This window comes from Leucoraja erinacea, chromosome 23 (genome assembly GCF_028641065.1).
Source record: "Leucoraja erinacea ecotype New England chromosome 23, Leri_hhj_1, whole genome shotgun sequence".
NCBI lineage: Eukaryota > Metazoa > Chordata > Chondrichthyes > Rajiformes > Rajidae > Leucoraja > Leucoraja erinaceus.
Window position 1 is genome coordinate 21,890,107 of NC_073399.1, and position 20,845 is coordinate 21,910,951.

The 20,845-nt window shown below is 42.4% G+C and overlaps 1 protein-coding gene across 4 annotated transcripts in view; it reads left to right on the forward strand.

Moving 5' to 3' along the window:
* mprip (myosin phosphatase Rho interacting protein) overlaps positions 1-20,845 on the forward strand; it is a 323,068-nt gene that overhangs the window by 133,915 nt on the left and 168,308 nt on the right. For all 4 annotated transcript variants that reach the window (XM_055654084.1, XM_055654083.1, XM_055654082.1 and 1 more), the window contains exons 5-7: positions 6,094-6,178; positions 13,841-14,018; positions 16,027-16,489. In XM_055654084.1, the coding sequence (XP_055510059.1) occupies positions 6,094-6,178; positions 13,841-14,018; positions 16,027-16,489 (726 nt within the window). The remainder of the gene's footprint in view (positions 1-6,093; positions 6,179-13,840; positions 14,019-16,026; positions 16,490-20,845) is intronic.

Here is a 20,845-nt window from a genome sequence, read left to right on the forward strand (position 1 = left end):
GACCTGAACTCCTTTTACGCTCGTTTCGAGATGGGCAACACCACCCCAGGTCTGCCGACTATCGACAATACCGCCAGCGGGCTGGCTAACAAAGCTGAAGGGAGGAATGTGCACACATTCTCACTGTCCGAGCACGATGTGAGGAGGGCTCTGACACGGGTGAACACGAGGAAAGTTGCAGGCCCCGATGGCATCTCGGGGTGAGTACTCAAGTCCTGTGCTACGCAGCTAGCTCCGGTGCTCACTACAATATTCAACCTCTCCCTGGACAAGTCCGTGGTCCCTGCCTGCTTCAAAAAATCCATCATCGTACCGGTACCAAAAAATGACTCCCCAGCCTGTCTGAATGACTACCGTCCGGTCTTACCTCGGTAGTCATGAAATGCTTTGAGAGGCTGGTGAAGAAACACATCTGCGCCTTCCTCCCTCGCAACATGGACCCGTTACAGTTCACATACCGTCCGAACAGATCCACGGACGATGCGGTCTCCCAGGTTTTGCACACCGCTCTCTCTCATCTTGACAGCCAGAAGGGGGACTACGTGAGGATGCTGTTCATAGACTTCAGTTCAGCCTTCAACCCGATAGTCCCCACCAGACTGGCCGAGAAGCTACTGGAATTAGGGCCCTGGACTTTCTCACCGCCAGGCCCCAGGTAGTCAAGATGGGAGGGAATACATCGAAGTCCCTCACCCTGAGCACAGGATCGCCCCAGGGTTGAGTCCTCAGCCCCCTATTGTACTCCCTGTACACACATGACTGTGTGGCTAGGTTCAGCTCCAGCTCAATAATCAAGTTTGCTGATGACACTGTGGTGGTGGGCATGATCTCAGACAACGATGAGAAGGCCTACCGGGAGAAGGTGGCTGATCTAGCACTCTGGTGTCAGGACAACAGCCTCCTCTTGAACATCAAAAAAAAACTAAGGAGCTGATCGTGGACTTTAGGAGGACACATCATCCGAGGACGTACACACCATTGAGGATAAATGGGGATACTGTGGATAGGGTGAGCTGTTTTAAATATCTGGGAGTCCACATCTCTGAAGATATGACATGGACATCACACGCCGCAGAACTCGTGACTAAGGCAAGGCAGCGCCTTTACCACCTCAGGCAATTGAGGAAATTCAGAGTGTCTCCGAGGATCCTTCAGTGCTTCTACTCTGCGGCTGTGGAAAGCATCTTGTCCGGAAATATTACCATCTGGGTTGGACAGGAAGGCTCTCTGCCCAGGACAAGAAGGCTCTGCAGAGAGTAGTGCGTTCGGCCGAACGCACTATGGGAACTTCACTTGCCACCCTGCAGGAACTATACATCCAGAGGTGCAACTCCAGATTCAATAAAATCATGGGAGACCCATTCCACCCCTGCAACGGACTGTTCCAGCTGCTACGGTCAGGCAAACGCCTCCGTTGCCATGCTGTGAGAACGGAGAGGTTGAGAAGGAGTTTCTTCCCAGAGGCCATTCGGACTGTAAACTCCTATCTCATCAGGGACTAACTTTACTGAACCTTTTTCCTTCCGCCCACAATATTTAATATGTAAAATAATATGTGATTCTGTTTGTAGTTTGTTTGGTTGTTTGTTTGTTTGTCTTTATGCACAAAGTCCGCGAGCATTGCCACTTTTCATTTCACTGCACATCTCGTATGTGTATGTGACGAATAAACTTGACTTGACACTACGTAGGTGCATTGGAAAAACAACGGATCTTGGAGTACAGATACACTTCTTACTATAAAGTGTGCCACAGATTACCCAAGTGCTTGTCTTTATTCCCCGAGGAATATAATTGATAGATGGGGAAGTTGTGTTGAATCTGGTTCAAAACTTGATTAGATCAAAATTGTTGTACTCTAAAATAGGTTTTGAGGCACTATTCAATAAATTTGAGTAATTCGCAGCCTGATGTCACAATTTATTCCTATACTTGTAACAATGTTTCATGTTAAAGATGATAGAGTTAGTTAATCAAAACCCAGAAAAAGTTCTCTATTCAACCTGAACTTAATTATCTTTTGAGCAAGTGCCACAGTGTGTAGCAAGCCAACATCTGTTCCTGGGTTGAAAAATGTCTAATGTAAAATCAGAAACCACCACAGTGTTTCATTAACTTACAGGTTAGAACAGGCAAGATAATTGTTCAAAAGGGTGAGGTGCAGTGGGAAGTGGAAACGTGCCAGATAAGATTTGTAAGGATGAATTCAGAATTGCAAGGTATAGGCTGTGGGCCGAGCATCAAAAATGTGTCTAGAAATCAGTTTTTGTGACCCAAGTCACCAAACTACATGACATTTTCCACAGATTTAGATGAAATATAATTGAGAAGGAAGTCATAACTCGTCATTGCCGAAAGTTGCACGTTAATTAATTAAACTAATTAGAAAATGAGATTGGGGAAGTAAGCGCCATCTAGTGGCTAATGCCCATATTACATGATGGGCAGCCTATTTCCGTGTTGCAGTCCATTTAAACTATATATCATTATACCTATATATATTCCAGATAGTAATATAGGTATAATAATATATTATTATACCTATATATATTCCAGATAGTAATATATTCCAGTAGTATATATATTCCAGATAGATATATTCCTCCGTTTTCCTGGAAACGGCCGCTATGGACGGCACTATGTACACCCCCCCCCACCCGCGGAGAAGATCCGCGGCTCCGCGTTTGCGAATCGGCCGCTTTTTAACTGACTATGTTAAATACATAGGCCCCGCGATCGGAGCACCTTTTCCCGGTAAGTCATCGCAGGCAGCTCCGAGATTAGATGATTAAGACTTATTACTCTACAACAAGCTGGCATTAGTGAAAATGTTTAATTTACCTTGTTATTGATGCATATAGTTTAGGCCCTCAATTTCATGAATGAATGAATAAGTGAATCAATGAATGAATGAGTGAGTGAGTGAGTGAGTGAATGAATGAATGAGTGAATGTACAGCCTCCAAATCTCATTTTTTCACACTATAAAGGGTGCAATTAAATTAATTAAAGTCCATACAGATTAATTTTCACAAATTCTTACCTTTCAGTTTGAGTTGATTCACAAAGTTTCACAACTTTGCTCAGCAGGGACTTTGCTTTCAAGACTTTCTTCCACTTCTATCCACTTAACTGCACATTTTTCAGACTTCTTAATGCTTTTCTCCCTAAAATTAATTACCCTGCTGCAAGTTTCCACGACAAAGAACCTTAATCGGAATCTCCAGTAAAACAGGCATCAGTGAAGCCCTCTCAGCTATGATGTGTGCTGGCCTGAAACAAAGCGCGTGATTGGCCAACTGGCAGACAACTCAATGTTAAACGTGCTTTGATTGGACTAAAAATACCTGAAATTTTTCCGTTTTTTCTCTAATTTAATAGAAGAATGTGCAAGTCATGACGAGTTTCAGGGGTGATTTATATTATTTTTTTACACAATATGTGAACATTTCATGTTGTTCTGTGACTTGGGTCACGAAACACTGGAATAAAGCTCCTCGGTCCACAGCCTTGTACTCGTATTCCAGGAACAGATGAAAAGAGAGGTTCACTTTCTCTTGAAAAAAGAAAATTGATGGGGGTTGTTTTCAAAATTATACATTTTCATAGAGGGAATATAGAGAGAACGATTCCACTTGTGGGAGAGAGCATAAGTAGAAATCGTTAATGTTAGATAGTCTGAAGAAATACAATATATTTCTTCAGCTCTCCCTTTTCCCCCCGAAGAGTGGTGATAAAGTTGGAGCTTTCTATTACAGCAGCCAATATTTAAGGAAAATAGTACAATATTTAAACGGCGACTAGACAAGCATATGAGGAAGAAAAGTATAAAAGTATAAAAGAAGACGCATGAGAAGAGGCTTAATGCAGCATTAGTTGGAACAAATGGCTCCTATGACGTATCATCAGCGGTAAGAGAATCAGAAATGTGGCTGATAGTAGGTAATAATTATTATAAATAGCAGTAATGATATTTTGAGGGAAAATAACATTTAAAATGTGTGATAAATTTGAAGGTTAAATATGATAATGCAGAGCACGGAAACCTTTTCAATGAATTAAGCACGATTAACAATAATGGAAAGTTAGGCATATGTATTCTGCATGTATCGACACATCTCCAATTACTCTCCTATTTCTATAGATGCACCATTGAGGTGTATCATGGCTTTGTTTGCCAACTGCTCTGCCCAAGACCATATATTGTAGAGAGTTGTGAACAGAGTTCAGTCCATCATGGAAAATAGCCCCCCAGGGAGTTGTTGAAAAAGTGGTGTAACACAGAATTCGTGTGAATGGGGGATCCTTGGGGTCAGCGTGGATTCGGTGAGCCGAAGGACCTGTTTTCATGCTGTGTCTCTAACTTAACTAAACAACTTCCTTCCTTAGTGACATTTTTCCAAGCGACATTAATAGAGCTAAATGCCAAGTGCTCAAGGAACTAATCAGATCAGGCAGCATCTGTGGAGGGAAAGGACAGGAGATGTTTTTGGTCTGATGGAGTCGGGGGAGGGGAGGGGGGGGCAGGACAAAGTCTTGGCAGATGGGTAAAGTAAGTGATTTACAATATATATTAACGATTTAGATGTGAATTAAATGTAATATATCCAAGTTTACGGATGACATAAAGCTGGGTGGCAGCGTGAGCTGCGAGGAGGATGCTATGAGGCTGCTGGGTGACTTGGATAGGTTGGGTGAGTGGGCTGATGCACTATGTGGATAAATGTGAGGTTATCCACTTTAGTGGCAAGAATAGGAAATCAGATTATGATCTGAAAGGTATCAGATTAGGAAAAGGGGAGGTGCAATAAGACCTAGGTGTACATCAGATACTGAAAGTAAGCATGCAGGTACAGCTGGCAGTGAAGAAAGCTAATGGCATGTTGGCCTTCATTGCGAGAAGATTTGAGGTTAGGAGCAAGGAGGTCCTACTGCAGTTGTACTGGTCCTGGTGAGACCGCACCTGGAGTATTGTGTGCAATTTTGGTCTCGTAATTTGAGGAAGTCCATGATTGCTATTGGGGGAGTACAACGTAGGTTCACCAGGTTAATTCCCGGGATGGCGGGACTGACGTATGATGAAAGAATGGATCGACTGAGCTTGTATTCACTGGAATTTATAAGGATAAGAGGGGATCTTGCAGAAACATATAAACTTCTTAAAGGATTGGATCGGCTAAATGCAGGAAAAATGTTCCCGATGTTGGGGGAGGCCAGAACCAGGGGTTACAGTTTAAGAATAAGGTATAGGCCATTAAGGACAGATGAGTTGTGAATCTGAGGAATTCTCTGCCACAGAAGGCAATGGAGGCCAATTCACTGGATGTTTTCAAGTGAGAGTTAGATTTAGCTCTTGGGGCTAAAGGAATCAAGTGATATGGGGAAAAAAGCAGGAACGGGGTATTAATTTTAGATGGTCAGCCATGGTCATATCGAATGGCGGTGCTGGCTCGAAGGGCCGAATGTTTTGTATCCCACAACGTGTGTTACTCAATGTTTGTTCAAGGACTGAATAAAATCAGGCTGGTTTTGACTGCTTGTAAAGGCATCAATGGTATAGTATTATAATCAGTTTGCCAGGCTGTGCACACATAATGTTAATGCCCGAGCTGGCATTTAATGCTCAAGGACACCCATTCGCCTGAAAAAGCTTGGCAGTGGCTGGTTGTTTCCTTGAATGATTGGTGCTAATTTGCTGGATTTAATGTACATCTGCAATAAAGTGCTTGCATCCACATCAACAATGTAATATTTTTCTTGAGTGACACTGCAGCTCCTCAATAGAGATGGTGTGATTTCAGTCTGTCAAATTTACTTGCAATGTTTATAGTATTACAGACTTATGAATTTATAATGCAGTATTTACAGGAGATGAAAACAAATGTCAGCCTATATTTACATATTAGAATTTAATTGCAAGTAGAAAATATAATTTTGTTTACTCTTGATCTGCTGTATATACATTCACAATTCAGGATGGTTAGAAATAATTTCAAATGTTGCCTTGTGCGATGTCTACATTTTTGACACTTATTTGGGTTATAATCTGACGGCACAATGTTTTAATAATGAAAGTATTTTATCACTTTTATAGATGGTTTGATCAACTGACGGTGTATCCCAGAACCAATAAGCAAAATCAGAAGAAGAAGCGAAAGGTTGAGCCGACAACTATGCAGGTACAGTAAACCCTTAGCATTATGTATTAATGTGTAATGTTAAAATGGTGGCTCCATTTCTTTGAGATGGAGTAACAAATGATTTAGACGTGATGTAAAAAAAAGGCATTTGTCAATATTTCATTTAAAATTTCAATTTCATCATTTACAGCATGGGTTTGTACATGCCTAGACTGAATGGTAAAAATAATGTCAAGGATTTTGCTCCTGAGTATAATTAAGGAGTAGCCTTTGTCATCTCTACATTTTAAAACTGGAATCTCAAAATTGCTCTGAGTTTTGCTTCTCAAAAACCATTGCACCAGTATGTCTGAAGAAGGGTTTCGACCTGAAACGTTGCCTATTTCCTTCGTTCCATAGATGCTGCAGCACCTGCTGAGTTTCATCAGCATTTTTGTCTACCTTCGATTTTCCAGCATCTGCAGTTCCTTCTTAAGCACCAGTATGTCATTAAGACATGGCAGTTAACTTGTAAAGGTGGCAATAATGACCATTATAAATCTAGCTATATCAGGTAGCTAGGTTTTCTCAATCGAATTTAAGTAATTTTTTTAAGAATGTCCCCAATCTTATTTACTGCTAAACAAATTGTGAATAACTGATGTAACAGATTTTATTTTAATATTTTCTGTTTAATATCAATACTTTCTTTAGAAATGATTACTTGCTGCATAGAAAATAGCATTGAATTAGAATCTAATTTATTGGTTTAGGTTTTCCATACCCTGGTCTAGGTTTTTAAGTCTGATTTGTTGAAGAGATGTCTCGTTTGTTAGGCCACCAGAGGCCGTTTAGAAGAGTGTTACAATACCTTGATTTGCCAAGAAATTGTACATTTGCACTTTAAAAAGCCAGTTGTACTTCTGCGTGCATTCAGAAAGTATTCAGACCCCTTCACTTTTTCCATATTTTGTTACGTTACAGCCTTATTCTAAAATGAATTAAAAAATTTTTTTTTATCATCAATGGTAAATATTCTCAATACCCTATAATAAAAAAGCAAAAACAGGTGTTTAGAAATTTTTGCAAAGTAATTAAAAAGAAATAACTGAAATATCACATTTATATAAGTATTCAGACCCTTTATTTGTTAACTACCCACCATTTCTCCCCTTTTTGAAAATAAAATATAAAGAGCAGCAAGTTGCTATAAACACTGCAGAGTAATTTGTTGTAAGTGTAAGTGACTATCTGCATACTGGAAACTTTCCCAAGATCTGTTCTGTGTTTAAATGGCTTGTCGGCATGATCTCTTGTTTTTCCTTGTAGGTCCGGAATTAGTCGTTTTTCCACACACATATGATGTATTAATTATTCTACCTATTCTTTTAATTACTTAAATTAAATCTCCTGTATGCTGCTTAACAGATTATCTGGTCTATCCTGACGAATAAAAAAATTAAACTACCTTATGTTCTGATAGTCCTTTATTGAACCTTTTCTAGTGCCTGTATACTTTTACATTTTGTGTTCATTTTATTTTGTTTCCTCTGAATGTTTTGATTGGTTTCTGGTTTACAAAACTTTGGACAAGATAATGAGCTAATACCATTTTTAACCAAAAAAAAGAGACACAGTGCTAGAGTAGAGTCCCGACACAAAACGTCATATTCATGTTCTCCAGGAATGCTGCCTGACCTGCTGAGTTACTCCAGTACTTTTTGTCTGTCTTTGGCTGTGTTTGTTTCACCATTTTTAACCACATTGGACATCGATGTATAATTTTACTGGTATTGTTTTGTTCCTCAAGAGAGGATATCTTCTTTGGAGTTGAACAATAAATATTAAAAACAAATATTTTAGTATGATGTGGCGAATATGGCAGGATGGGACAAAGTTGGGATGAAGGTGGCTGCTCTGTATGTGAATAAAATCATCTTGAATTCTTTGTAATGCTATCAATTGTTATCATTTTAAATCTAGTTTCTATATTTGGTCTAACTATAGTCATTCGACTCTGTGTACTTTCCAAGGCTTAATGTATAAGAACTGTTCAGTTCCTTTCAGGGCCCAATGGATACCAATTTTCAATATAATATTATTGTCGATCGTATTTGGTGATAATTTGTGAAAGGCATTGGTCTACTCTGTAAATGAGTGTGCAGGCAGATTTTTCAGTCTGAAGAAGGGTTTCGGCCCGAAACGTTGCCTATTTCCTTTGCTCCATAGATGCTCCCGCTGAGTTTCTCCAGCACTTTTGTCTTCCTTCGATTTTCCAGCATCTCCAGTTCCTTCTTAAAGATTTCTTTATCGATTGATTTGTCGGCTGTTTTTACTTGTATATGGATTTTTCCGCTATTTTTATTCTTAGAATAATCCAGAAAATAGCAAATTACTTTCCACCAGGAGAAGAGTTTTAACCTTGATTTTATCATGGCAATAGTTTTCTTAATTAAAATTTCATTGTTCCATTTTGGTACATTTGACAATAAAACACTTGACTCTTGAAGTGAACATGATATCTCAAAAGTTCATTCTGACCTCTTAATGCTTTAATTGTTGGAGATGTTTGAAAGGAGGTTGAAACGTCTCACATTGAAGCAAGCTGTTCAAAACGAAATGCATCAGTGCTTGTGCATGGTAACTAGTGTTATTGATCCTCAACAATTGGCATGAAACCTCCAAAAATTGCGTAAAAGCTTGGACTCCTTTGCAAGTGCTCAAGGAGAAGTATTATGAAAATAATTAATGAAAATATTCTTTTAACTCTTTGCTCAGAAAATATTGTTGATGAATGGGTGTGATTTAAATTGAAATTCATCTGCTCATCGTGAATCCATTAATTTTCTAGTTGTCAACGACATTCCATTTTACATTGTGATGGGGAGTATGGACTTGTGGAACAATAATTGATATGTTTATGGAGGATAGGTATTTAAAACCAGAGGTCATGCAATACATCATCCAGTGTTTAAATTTTTATCTCGTCTGAATCTTTCTTCTCTATGAAGGATGAATGAAGACTTGCAAGCTTCAGCTTTATGAAGTTTTCAGGCACAGGTATTAGTAAAGACAGATTTATCATGCGTGGAAACGTCCGATGCCGTAGTAGGTATAAAGTCATGAATCAAGAAGCAGGCATGGAAACCTCTAAATACTGTTGTATACTTTCAAAAATGTGTACTGAATCAAAGCAGCTACTATGGTCTCATAGCCCTCCGGTTCTTCCTCGACCAGAGAAGCAACCTATACCCAGCCACTGACACTCTCCTCCGTCTAGCGGAGCTGGTCCTTACCCTCAATAACTTCACGTTCGACTCCTCCCATTTCCTCCAAATACAAGGCGTAGCTATGGGCACACGCATGGGCCCCAGCTATGCTTGCCTATTTGTAGGTTACGTCGAGCAATCCTTGTTCAATACATACCAGGGCCCCATCCCTGACCTCTACCTCCGCTACATCGACGACTGCTTTGGTGCCACCTCCTGCACCCGCACACAACTGACTGACTTCATCCACTTCACCACTAACTTCCATCCGGCACTCAAATACACCTGGACCATTTCCGACACTTCCCTACCATTCCTTGACCTCACTATCTCCATTGCAGGTGATAGACTTCTGACCGACATACACTACAAACCCACTGACTCCCATGGCTATCTGGACTACACTTCTTCCCACCCTGCTTCCTGTAAGGACTCCATCCCCTACTCCCAATTCCTCCGTCTACGCCGCATCTGCTCCACGGATGAGGCGTTCCACACCAGGACATCTGAAATGTCCTCATTATTCAGGGAACGGGGGTTCCCCTCCTCCACCATAAATGAGGCTCGCACCAGGGTCTCTTCCATACCCCGCAACACTGCTCTCTCTCCCCATCCCCCCACTCGCAACAAGGGCCGAGTCCCCCTAGTCCTCACCTTTCACCCCACCAGCCGTCACATACACAAAAGTAATCCTCCGTCAGTTTCGCCACCTCCAACGTGACCCCACCACTCGCCACATCTTCCCATCTCCCCCCATATCTGCCTTCCGCAAAGACCGCCCCCTCCATAACTCCCTTGTCAATTCTTCCCTTCCCTCTCGTACCACCCCCTCCCCGGGCACTTTCCCTTGCAACCGCAAGAGATGCAACACTTGTCCCTTTACCTCCCCCCTCGACTCCGTTCAAGGACCCAAGCAATCGTTCCAGGTGCGACAGAGGTTTACCTGCATCTCTTCCAACCTCATCTATTGCGTCCGCTGCTCTAGATGTCAGCAGATCTATATCGGTGAGACCAAGCGGAGGTTGGGCGATCGTTTCGCCGAACACCTCCGCTCGGTCCGCAATAACCAAGCTGACCTCCCGGTGGCTCAGCACTTCAACTCCCCCTCCCACTCCGTCTCCGACCTCTCTGTCCTGGGTCTCCTCCATGGCCACAGCGAGCAGCACCGGAAATTGGAGGAACAGCACCTCATATTCCGTTTGGGGAGTCTGCATCCCGGGGGCATGAACATCGAATTCTCCCAATTTTGTTAGTCCTTGCTGTCTCCTCCCCCTCCTCAGCCCCCCTGCTGTCTCCTCCCATTCCCCAGCCTTCGGGCTCCTCCTCCTTTTCCCTTTCTTGTCCCCGCCCACCCCCGTCCCCGATCAGTCTGAAGAAGGGTTTCGGCCCGAAACGTTGCCTATTTCCTTCGCTCCATAGATGCTGCTGCACCCGCTGAGTTTCTCCAGCTTTTTTGTGTAACCTTCAAAGCAGCTACATGTCTTGGCCAACAGTGCAAGAGGTCCAGCAGTCCTGAAGCGAAATCTCAAATGTCTGCCACTGATATAAGAACCCTTTTCTTGAGCAGCGGGATCAAGTTCAAAATGAAAGATCACTGATGAAAACACCCGTCTGTCAGAAAAGTCAAGTTAAAATCTAAAGTTAACAAAGTCAATACTTTGGTCAAAGGATTGGAGAATGGCCAACGGAGAAGGAGAGCAAGCAACCCCAAAATGTGAATTGAACATATTTGGCATATTGTGGGATGCTAATAGAGACAACGTATAAATAGGCGTAAATTCTATAGGCGTAAGCGGAGGCCTCTTACCTTCTTGAGCAAGCTTAGCCATTTAATAAAATTATAGCTAGATTATAGCTAGTGTGATTGTAAGCACAATTCTACATTCCTACCTATACCTGGTAATATTTCACCCCTTTGCCTATCTACTTTTGCTTTAAAACAATTCTAAGACTTTGTTCCCACAGCTCTCTTGAGGAGAGTTCTGGAGTGTTGTTGAAGCTGCATTCCATTAGGCAAGTGGAGGGTATTTCATTATACTTCTGACTTTAGCCTTATAAATGGTGGCCAAGCTTTGATGAGTTGGGAGGGAAGTTACTCCCCCACAGGATTCCTATCGTCGGACCTGCTCTTGAAGCCACATTGTGGAAAAGCCTGCTCCAGTTCAGTTTCTAATCAATGACAACCCATAGGATATTAGAACATAGAACAGCACAGGAATGGGCTATTTGGCCCGCAATGTTTGTGCCGAACATGATGCCTCGTTAACCTGATCTCATTCGCCTGTACATGATCCATATCCCTCTACTCCCTGCACTTCCATGTGCCTATTTAAAAGCTTGTCTATCTAAAACACCACTATTGTTTCTGCCTTCACCACCACCCCTGGCAATGCATTCCAAGCCCCCACCACTCTGTTTGTAAAAAAAAAACTTGCCCTGCCCATTTCTTCATTAAACTTTCCGCCTCTCACCTTATAGCTATGCCTTCTAGTGTTGGATATTTCCAACGTGGGAGGGACAAAGATTCTGACTGTCGACTTCGAAGTTCCAGAGAAAACAATCCAAGTTTTTCCAGTTTCTCCTTATAGCTGAAACCCTTTAATCCAGGTAGCAGTCTGGTACACCCTCTCCAAAGCCTCCACATCTTACCTATAATGGGCAGCCAGAACTGCACACAACACTTCAAATGCAGCCTAACCAAAGTCTTATAGAGCTGAATCCTGACATCCTGACTCTTATATTCAGTGACCCTATTAATGAAGGCCAGCATATCATATGCCTTCTTTACCACCCTATCTACTTGTGCTGCTGTCTTTAGTGACCTATGATATTGGACTCCAAGATCCCTCTGCTCATCAATGCCATTAAGCGTCTTGCCAGTAACTGCATATCCCTCCTTATATTCAACCTCACACTTGCTCGGGTTAAACTATATCTGCTATTTCTCTGCCCATTTTTGTTCAGCTGATCTAGATCCTGCTGTATCTTCTGGCAGCATTCATCACTGTTTGCAGTTCTTCCAATTTTGGTGTCATCTGCAAACTAGCTCACCAACCCATCTACATTTACATCTAGGTAGTTTATATATATCACAAACAGCACAGGTCCCAGTATAGATCCCTGCGGAACTCCACTGGTCACAGACCTCCAGCCAGAATATCTACAGTACCTTCCCACACAACCCTCTGTCTTCTATGAACAAGCCAGTTCTGAATCCATATGACCAAGTCATCGTGAATCCCATTCGTCTTAATTTTCTGGATAAGCCTACCAGGAGGGACCTTATCGAAAGCCTTACTAAAATCCATGTATACAACATCCACCACCCTACCTTTATCAATTCTCTTTGTCACCACCTCAAAAATAAACTCAAGGTAATGAGACATGGCCAACAGTCCCCTGCATTCTATCTACTTCCCTTCTTAAACAAAGGAACAACATTGGTCACTCTCCAGTTCTCTGGGAAACTCGCCCGTGGCTAGAGAAAAAAACAAAGGTCCTTGTCAAGGTCACCGCAATCTCATCTCTTGCCTCCCTCAATAACCTGGGATGAATCCTGTCAGGCCCTGGGGATTTATCCAGCTTAATGTTCTTGAAGAATCTCAGCACCACCTTCTTCTTAATTTCAAACTGCCCCAGCATATTTGAATTCTCAACACGGATCTCGTGTCCTCCAAGTCCTCCTCCTCGGTCAATACAGATGCAAACTACTTGTGCAGCACCTCACCTACATCTCTGAATAATCCTATCTTCTTACTGGTCACCCTCTTATTTTTAATGTACGTATAAAAAGCTTTGATTTGCCTTAATCCGTCTGGTCAGTGACATTTTGTGGCCCCTTTTTACCATATTAACAATGGGGAGTTCACTGATGGTAATGCAATTGAATGTTCAGGGGTGAAATCTGTATTGTCTCTAGTTGGATATTGTCTGGAACTTGTGGGACCCAAATGTTACTTGCTGTCATTTGACAAATGAGCCATGAGCATGAGAATGTGTTTCAAATGTCTGGCAAAAGAGGATGATGTGAGAAAATTTTATTTTTATTTTTTGGTTTGTTTTAATGCCCCTATCAAAATGGAAAAGGAAGACTTTATCTAAATAGTGAGAGTTTGCTCAGTCGTCAGATACAAAGGAATCAGGGTGCCCAAATTATGAAATACTATGAAAAATCTTGTTTGGATTGTATGTAAAATAGTGTTTCACATCTGAAAAAGCTTTCATAAAAATAGTTAACCTGCCATGCATATTACCCTTTCACTTGTGTGGGTGTTTTCTTAGAACCTGGGTATTAAAGGATAAATGCATTCTGGATTATCTCCCTTTTAATAGACATTTTTTAAGGCCAAATCCTGGTTGTTCTATTAACACTTTAATGCCACTCTGGTCAGTTTATTAGACCATTTAAACAATAGATTTCCTCTCACATTTGCATTTTCCTTTCCTATTTTAGGAGCCTGGGCCAGCTAAAGTGGCAGTAACAGGTTCAGGAATCCCAGATCCAGAGAAAATACCAGATTCACGATCTAGCTTGTGGCAGGAGGAACTGCAAAGCAGAGAAGCAGAGGCAACTCAAGGCTGGCCTCTTCTTGATGGTGGTGCTCATGGAGGATTGTTTTCTATGAGCGAGGGTAAGTGTCAGTGCAAATTTCAGTTTTGAAAATGTCAACATTAATGTCATCAAACAAGCAAATTTAGTTTTATTAAATTTAAACTTATTCCTTATTTCTAAGATGCCATCTCATTTTCGCCATTCCAACGTGACCCCACCACTCGCCACATTTTCCCATCTCCCCCCCAGTCTGCTTTCCGCAAAGACCGCTCCCTCCGTAACTCCCTGGTCAATTCTTCACTTCCCTCCCGCACCACCCCCTCCCCGGGCACTTTCCCTTGTAACCGCAAGAGATGCTACTCTTGTCGCTTTGCCTTCCCCCCTTGACTCCATTCAAGGACCCAAGCAGTAGTTCCAGGTGCGACAGAAGTTCACCTGCATCTCCTCCAACCTCATCTGTTGCATCCACTGCTCTAGATGTCAGCTGATCTACATCGGTGAGACCAAGCGTAGGCTTGGCGATAGTTTTGCCGAACGCCTCCGCTCGGTCCGCATTAACCAACCTGATCTCCCGGTGGCTCAGCACTTCAACTCCCCCTCTCATTCCGAATCCGACCTCTCTGTCCTGGGCCTCCTCCATGTCCAGAGTGAGCACCATCGGAAATTGGAGGAGCAGCACCTCATATTCTGCTTGGGCAGTCTGCACCCTAGCGGCATAAACATTGAATTCTCCAATTTCCGGCAGCCCTTGCTGTCTCCTCCCCTTCTCAGCTCTCCCTCAGCCCTCGGGCTCCTCCTCTTCCTTTTTCATTTCTTCTCAGCGCTGCGCCCCCTCCCCCCCCCCCCCCCCCCCCCCCCCCCCCCACGCTACATCAGTCTGAAGAAGGGTTTTGGCCCGAAACGTTGCCTATTTCCTTTCCTCCATAGATGCTGCTGCACCCGCTGAGTCTCTCCAGCACTTTTGTCTACTGGGTCTCTGCTCCTCCTTAAGCAGTTTGATCCTTATTTTCCTCATCGGTAGAACACAATCAATATGTCAACAACATTTCTTCCTCGTTAACCATCAGCACAAGAGCACTTCAAGGTTGTGGGCTCAGTCCCCTGCTGTACACATCTGATTAAATGTGCCAGAACATCAATCTTGCTCTCATTGTCAGCAAGACCAAGAAACTGATTGATGACTTTAAAAGGGGTAAGCCAAGGTTCCATAAACCTGCCATCATTGACACGTCACAGTGGAGCAGGTCAACAACTTCAAGTTCCTGGGCATGCATATCTCTAAATATCTGTGCTGTGTGCTTTGATGTAATCGTAAAGAAAGCCCATCAACACCTCTATTTCCTTTGAAGATTGAGGAAAATTAGTATGTCCTGCAGAATAACCTAGAATTTCTGAAGGTACAGTAGAGAACATATTGACTGATTGCATCATAGACTGGTTTGGTAACTCGTATGCCCAGAACTGAAGCAGATTACAAAAAGTGGTGGATACCTCCCAGTCCATCATGGGAACTGATCTCCCCACCATCCAAGAGACATACAAGTGACACTGCCTCAAAAAGGCAACCAGCATCATCAAAGACCAACAACATGCTGCCTGCGCTTTCATTCCATTCCTCCTGCTGGGAAGAAGGTATAGGAGTCTGAAAACCATGACCATCAGGATCAAGAATAGCTTATTGTCAACAACCAATGGGTTCTTAAACTGTACAATACTAACCTCAATTTTGAACTTTGTCTTTGGTTGCACTGTATGTTTAAGATGAATGAAACGAGGAACTGCAGATGCTAAAATGTTGATTGCTCAAATTTTCTACATTACTGTTCAAAATGTGTTGATTTAATGCATAAATATTGCCATTGTCTAACAACATGATATATTTATCATTACATATTCATAAAAAAAACAACATTACAATATGAATATGAGAAATAGCTAATAAAAGTTATTAACTGCTCTGCATCATTATAACATTAAACATTTTTGATGTTTATATGAAATGTGATAGGATACTTTTAGATTATCACAGCTGTAAATTATCCAGATCCAGATTTTCAATAGACATGTTATTCATTTTTTTTAAACAGGTGATGTCCATCCCCTTGATGTTATGTCTGATCATAGTTCTGTTAACGGTGATGAAATGGATAGAGGAATAATACCACCTCTTAACCAGCAGAGGCAAGAGATGCGTGTCCTTTCACCTTCCAGTAGTTCTTCCAGCAGGCATGGTATGGAACCAGGTGGAATTCCTCGTTGCCCATCACCAGCATATAGTGATCCTTTTCCATCTGCAAGTAGCATGCTATCCAATGGATCTCATATCAGTGGGTCAATGAGTTCCCTGGATTCAGAAGCAAGTGGAAGCACAGTAACAAGCACGGACAGCCATCCTACTGAAGCTATGGCCAACAGATCTGAACTTCCAAGAGCTGGACGAACAATCAGTAAAGAGATCTACGAGGCTGAAGATAGAAAAGTGGGAAAACGAACACGAATAAGAAGTCCAGAGAGAAGGGATACAGAACAAGTAATTGGACGTGAAACGAGGTACTGATTTATTTATTTTTTGTTCATTTGATGTATTTACTGAGTAATTTTGTACACTAATTGTAAAGGTACTAGCTAAGTGAGTTTATATAGATAAATTTGAGTTTGTATAAAAAAGATTAAATAATTTTGTACTAGCTAAGTGAGTTTATATAGATAAATTCGAGTTTGTATAAAAAAGATTAAATAATTTTTTACAGGTACAAAATGTTAATATGAATTAAGTTTAAATATACAAACTATTTGGTGGATACTTGTTTGCAGACATTACAGACTCGATTAATTTCAAGACGATTCCTTCAAATAAAATCTCGCCCACTCTCTTTACCCATGTATGCGCATGCCAAATACATGCATTCTTATTTTAATTAAAATCCACTAAAACTAGTGACAGTTTGTAAGCATTCAAATTTTTTATTTTTTTTTGTGGCAGTTTTTCCTTCAAGAAAGGTGCTGTTGTTATCCTTAATTTAAATTTAAATTACAATTTTATAAAAGGTCTATAAAACTTGCTTTGCCAGATTTTTTTCAGACGCTACACTTTAAAAAAAATTCTTCATAACTTCCTTTGTAAAAATGTGCTCAATATTGCCTGTTCCATTCTTGGCTTTGTAGGAGTTGAATCTGAAATTGCTATTTTATCTGCAATAGGGTATTTAAAGACATTACATCAGTCCTCCCAGCGGTCTACTGGTAAATGCAATGCAAATCGTGGTTATGAGTCACTTAGTCATATGCTCTATGTTTATTTTGTGTTTAAATTAGCTTATCTCTGTGCCAAGGCAAGGTTTGAGTATACTTGATCTGAGAGCTTACAAATGAAGGAAGATTAAAATCGACTACTTTATGTTTGTGAGATAAAGATCACCTTTTGGTAATTTAGTATTATAAACTTGTTTTTAAGGCAAACATCAGACATTTAAAGCGATCAAGACTGAGTAATTATTATCAATCCAATCAATTTTATTTGTATAGCACATTTAAAAACAACTCACATTGACCAAAGTACTGTACATCAGTGCAGCTACTAATGTACTATATACAATGGTACACAGACTTAACAATACATACATACATTGTTTACAGCGCCACCTCAGAGGGCCTCAAAAACGCTAGGGAGTAGAAATAGGTTTTGAGCCTCGACTTAAAGGAGTCGATGGAGGGGGCAGTTCTGATGTGGAGAGGGATGCTGTTCTACAGTCTAGGTGCTGCAACCGCAAAAGCACGGTCACCCCTGAGCTTAGACCTAAACCGCGGGATAGTCAGTAGCCCCAAGTCGGCTGACCTGAGGGACCTGGAGGTAGAATGGTGGGTTAGAAGATTTTTTGATAGAGTGGGGGGGGGGGGGGGGGGGGGCAAGCATGTTAAGGGCTTTGTATATGAATAAGAGGAGCTTGTTGTTGATTCTGTACCGTACTGGGAGCCAGTGAGAGAGGCCAGATTCGGGGTGATGTGGTCCCTTTTACGGGTACCCGTCAGAAGTCTCGCTGCGGCGTTTTGAACCAATTGCAGGTGGGGCAGGGATGATTGGCTGATGCCAGTGTATAGGGAGTTGCAGTAGTCAAGGCAGGAGGAGATGAATGCATGGATGATTTTTTCAAGGTCGTCGAATTGGAGGAATGGTTTGATTTTAGCTATGGTACGAAGCTGGAAAAAACTAGCTTTTAACACAGAGTTGACTTGCTTGTCAAACTTTAATGCAGAGTCAAATATCAAGGTTTTGACGTGCGGTTTGACTAAGGAAGTTAGGCTTCCAAGGCTGCCTGCTATCGTTTTGATGGAGTCGGAGGGGGCAAGTAGGTTGACCTCAGACTTTAGTTGGAGGAAGTTTTGTGCCATCCAACATTTTTTGTCCTCGAGGCAGTGCATGAGGCTGATTAAATTTGACCGGTTGTTGAGTTTCAGGGGGAGATAGAGCTGTGTGTCATCTGCATAACAGTGGAAAGAAATGCCGTGCCTTTGAATGACTTGGCCGAGGGGGAGCATGTACAGGGAGAAGAGAATGGGGCCTAGGATGGAGCCTTGTGGCACCCCGCAGAAAAGGCTAGCTAGGGAAGAGAAAGAATTGCCTATGTTGGTAGTGAAACTCCTATTTTTGAGGTAGGAAACAAACCAGCTCAGGGCAGTGTCATCAACACCAACCCCGTACCGGAGACGGTCAATTAGGATGGTATGGTCCACTGTATCAAACTGAGGTCAAGAAGGAGCAGGATTGCACAGGCGCCGGAGTCGATGGCGAGAAGCAAGTCGTTGTGTACCTTCAACAAGGCAGACTCTGTGCTGTGGTGGGTCCTGAAACCTGATTGGAAACTTTCCAGGATGGTATTTTGGTGTAGATAAGGCATTTGTTGATTTAGAATTACCTTTTCAAGAACTTTTGAGAGGAAAGGCAGTTTAAAGAAGAATTATCATACCATTGTAGATTGCCCCATGTGCAATATTTAATAATGTATCTAAACAGTTCTTTGCAACAAAGAAGTCTGAAATATGCATATTATATTCCCTGGTTATTAAAATATTTTGCATGTGGTTTCAGTTTACAATCTATTGCAACCACGTCCTGGCTATCAGCTAATTGTAGCTGGTATAGTTTCTACTGTTGGCATTATTTCTAGTTCATGAATGCAATTGAAACATTCATCCTTATCTAAATAGCTTGCAGAAACTTTAGCAAAGCAGAAGAATGGTGTATCCAGCAGCATTATAGTTATTGTACAATCAAAAGCTGGGTTGCATGGAAGAGAACATACTTGGTCTTCACATCAAGACACATCATACCAATTAAGTGCAGATTCAGCTGATTATTGTGCATTCTTTGAATAAATATTTGAAGTGCTCTTGCAAAAACTTGGGCATGGGAGTCAAAACTGTCAATATTTGCATTTTATAAACCCACTGACTCCCATGGCTATATGGACTGCACTTCTTCCTACCCTGCTTCCTGTAAGGACTCCATCCCCTGCTCCCAATTCCTCCGTCTACGCCGCATCTGCTCCCCAGGGCATCGGAGATGTCCTAATTCTTCAGGGAACAGGGGTTCCACTCTTCTACCATAGATGAGGCTCTCACCAGGGTTTCTTCGATACGCTGTGACACTGCTCTCTCTCCCCCCATCCCCCCACTCGTAACAAGGGCAGAGTCCCCCCTAGTCCTCACCTTCCACCCTCCCAGTACAACCCTCTGTCATTTTCTCCACCTCTAATGTGACCGCACCACTTGCCACATCTTCCCATCTCCTCCCCTGTCTGCTTTCTGCAGAGTCCGCTCCCACCGTAACTGCCTGGTCCATTCGTCCCTTCTCACCTGAACCACCCCCTCTCCGGGCACTTTCTCTTGCAACCGTAGGAAATGCTACACTTGTCGCTTGACCTCCCCCCTTGACTCCATTCAAGGACCCAAGCCGTCTTTCCAGGTGCGACAGAGCTTCATCTGCACCTCCTCCAACCTCATCTATTGCATCCGCTGCTCTAGATGTCAGCTGATCTACATCGGTGACACCAAGCGTAAGCTTGGCCATCGCTTCGCCAAACACCTTCGCTCGGTCCGCAATAACCAACCTGATCTCCCGGTGGCTCAGGACTTCAACTCCCCCTCCCATTCCGTATCCGACCTTTTGTCCTGGGCCTCCTCCATGGCCAGGGTGAGGACCACCGGAAATTAGAGGAGCAGCACCTCATATTTCGCTTGGGCAGTTTGTACCCCAGTGGTATGAACATTGACCTCTAATTTCAGGTAGTCCTTATTATCTCCTCCCCTTCTGAGCTCTCCCACTAGCCCTCTGGCTCCTCCTCTTCCTTACTTCTTCCCGCCCCCCTACCCTCACATCAGTCTGAAGAAGGGTTTTGGCCCGAAATATTGCCTATTTCCTTCGCTTCATAGATGCTGCCTCACCGGCTGAGTTTCTCCAGCATTTTTGTCTACATTCGATTTTCCAGCATGTGCAGTTCCTTCTTAAATGTTTGCATTTCGTTCATTTGAGTCGGTCATGACCAGCTGCATCTCTACGTGGTGCGGCAGCTGTACAGCTGCGGACTGGAAGTGCCTTCAGAGAGTGGTGAGGACAGCGGAAAAAATCATTGGGACTTCTCTCCCTTCCATCATGGACATGGGGTACAAGCGCTGTCTGACTAGAGCTAAGGGCATTACCAGAGCCCCCACACACCCACAATTTGGACTGTTTATACTGCTTAACTCTGGGAAGAGGTACCGCAGCATGAAGAGCGGGACAACCAGGTTCTGCAACAGCTTCTTCCCCCAGGCCATAAGATTACTGAACAATCAACAAAACCGAGGCTAGAACTTTTTAAATATCGACACTTTTTAAAAACTTTTAATATATATTTATTTTACAGAACC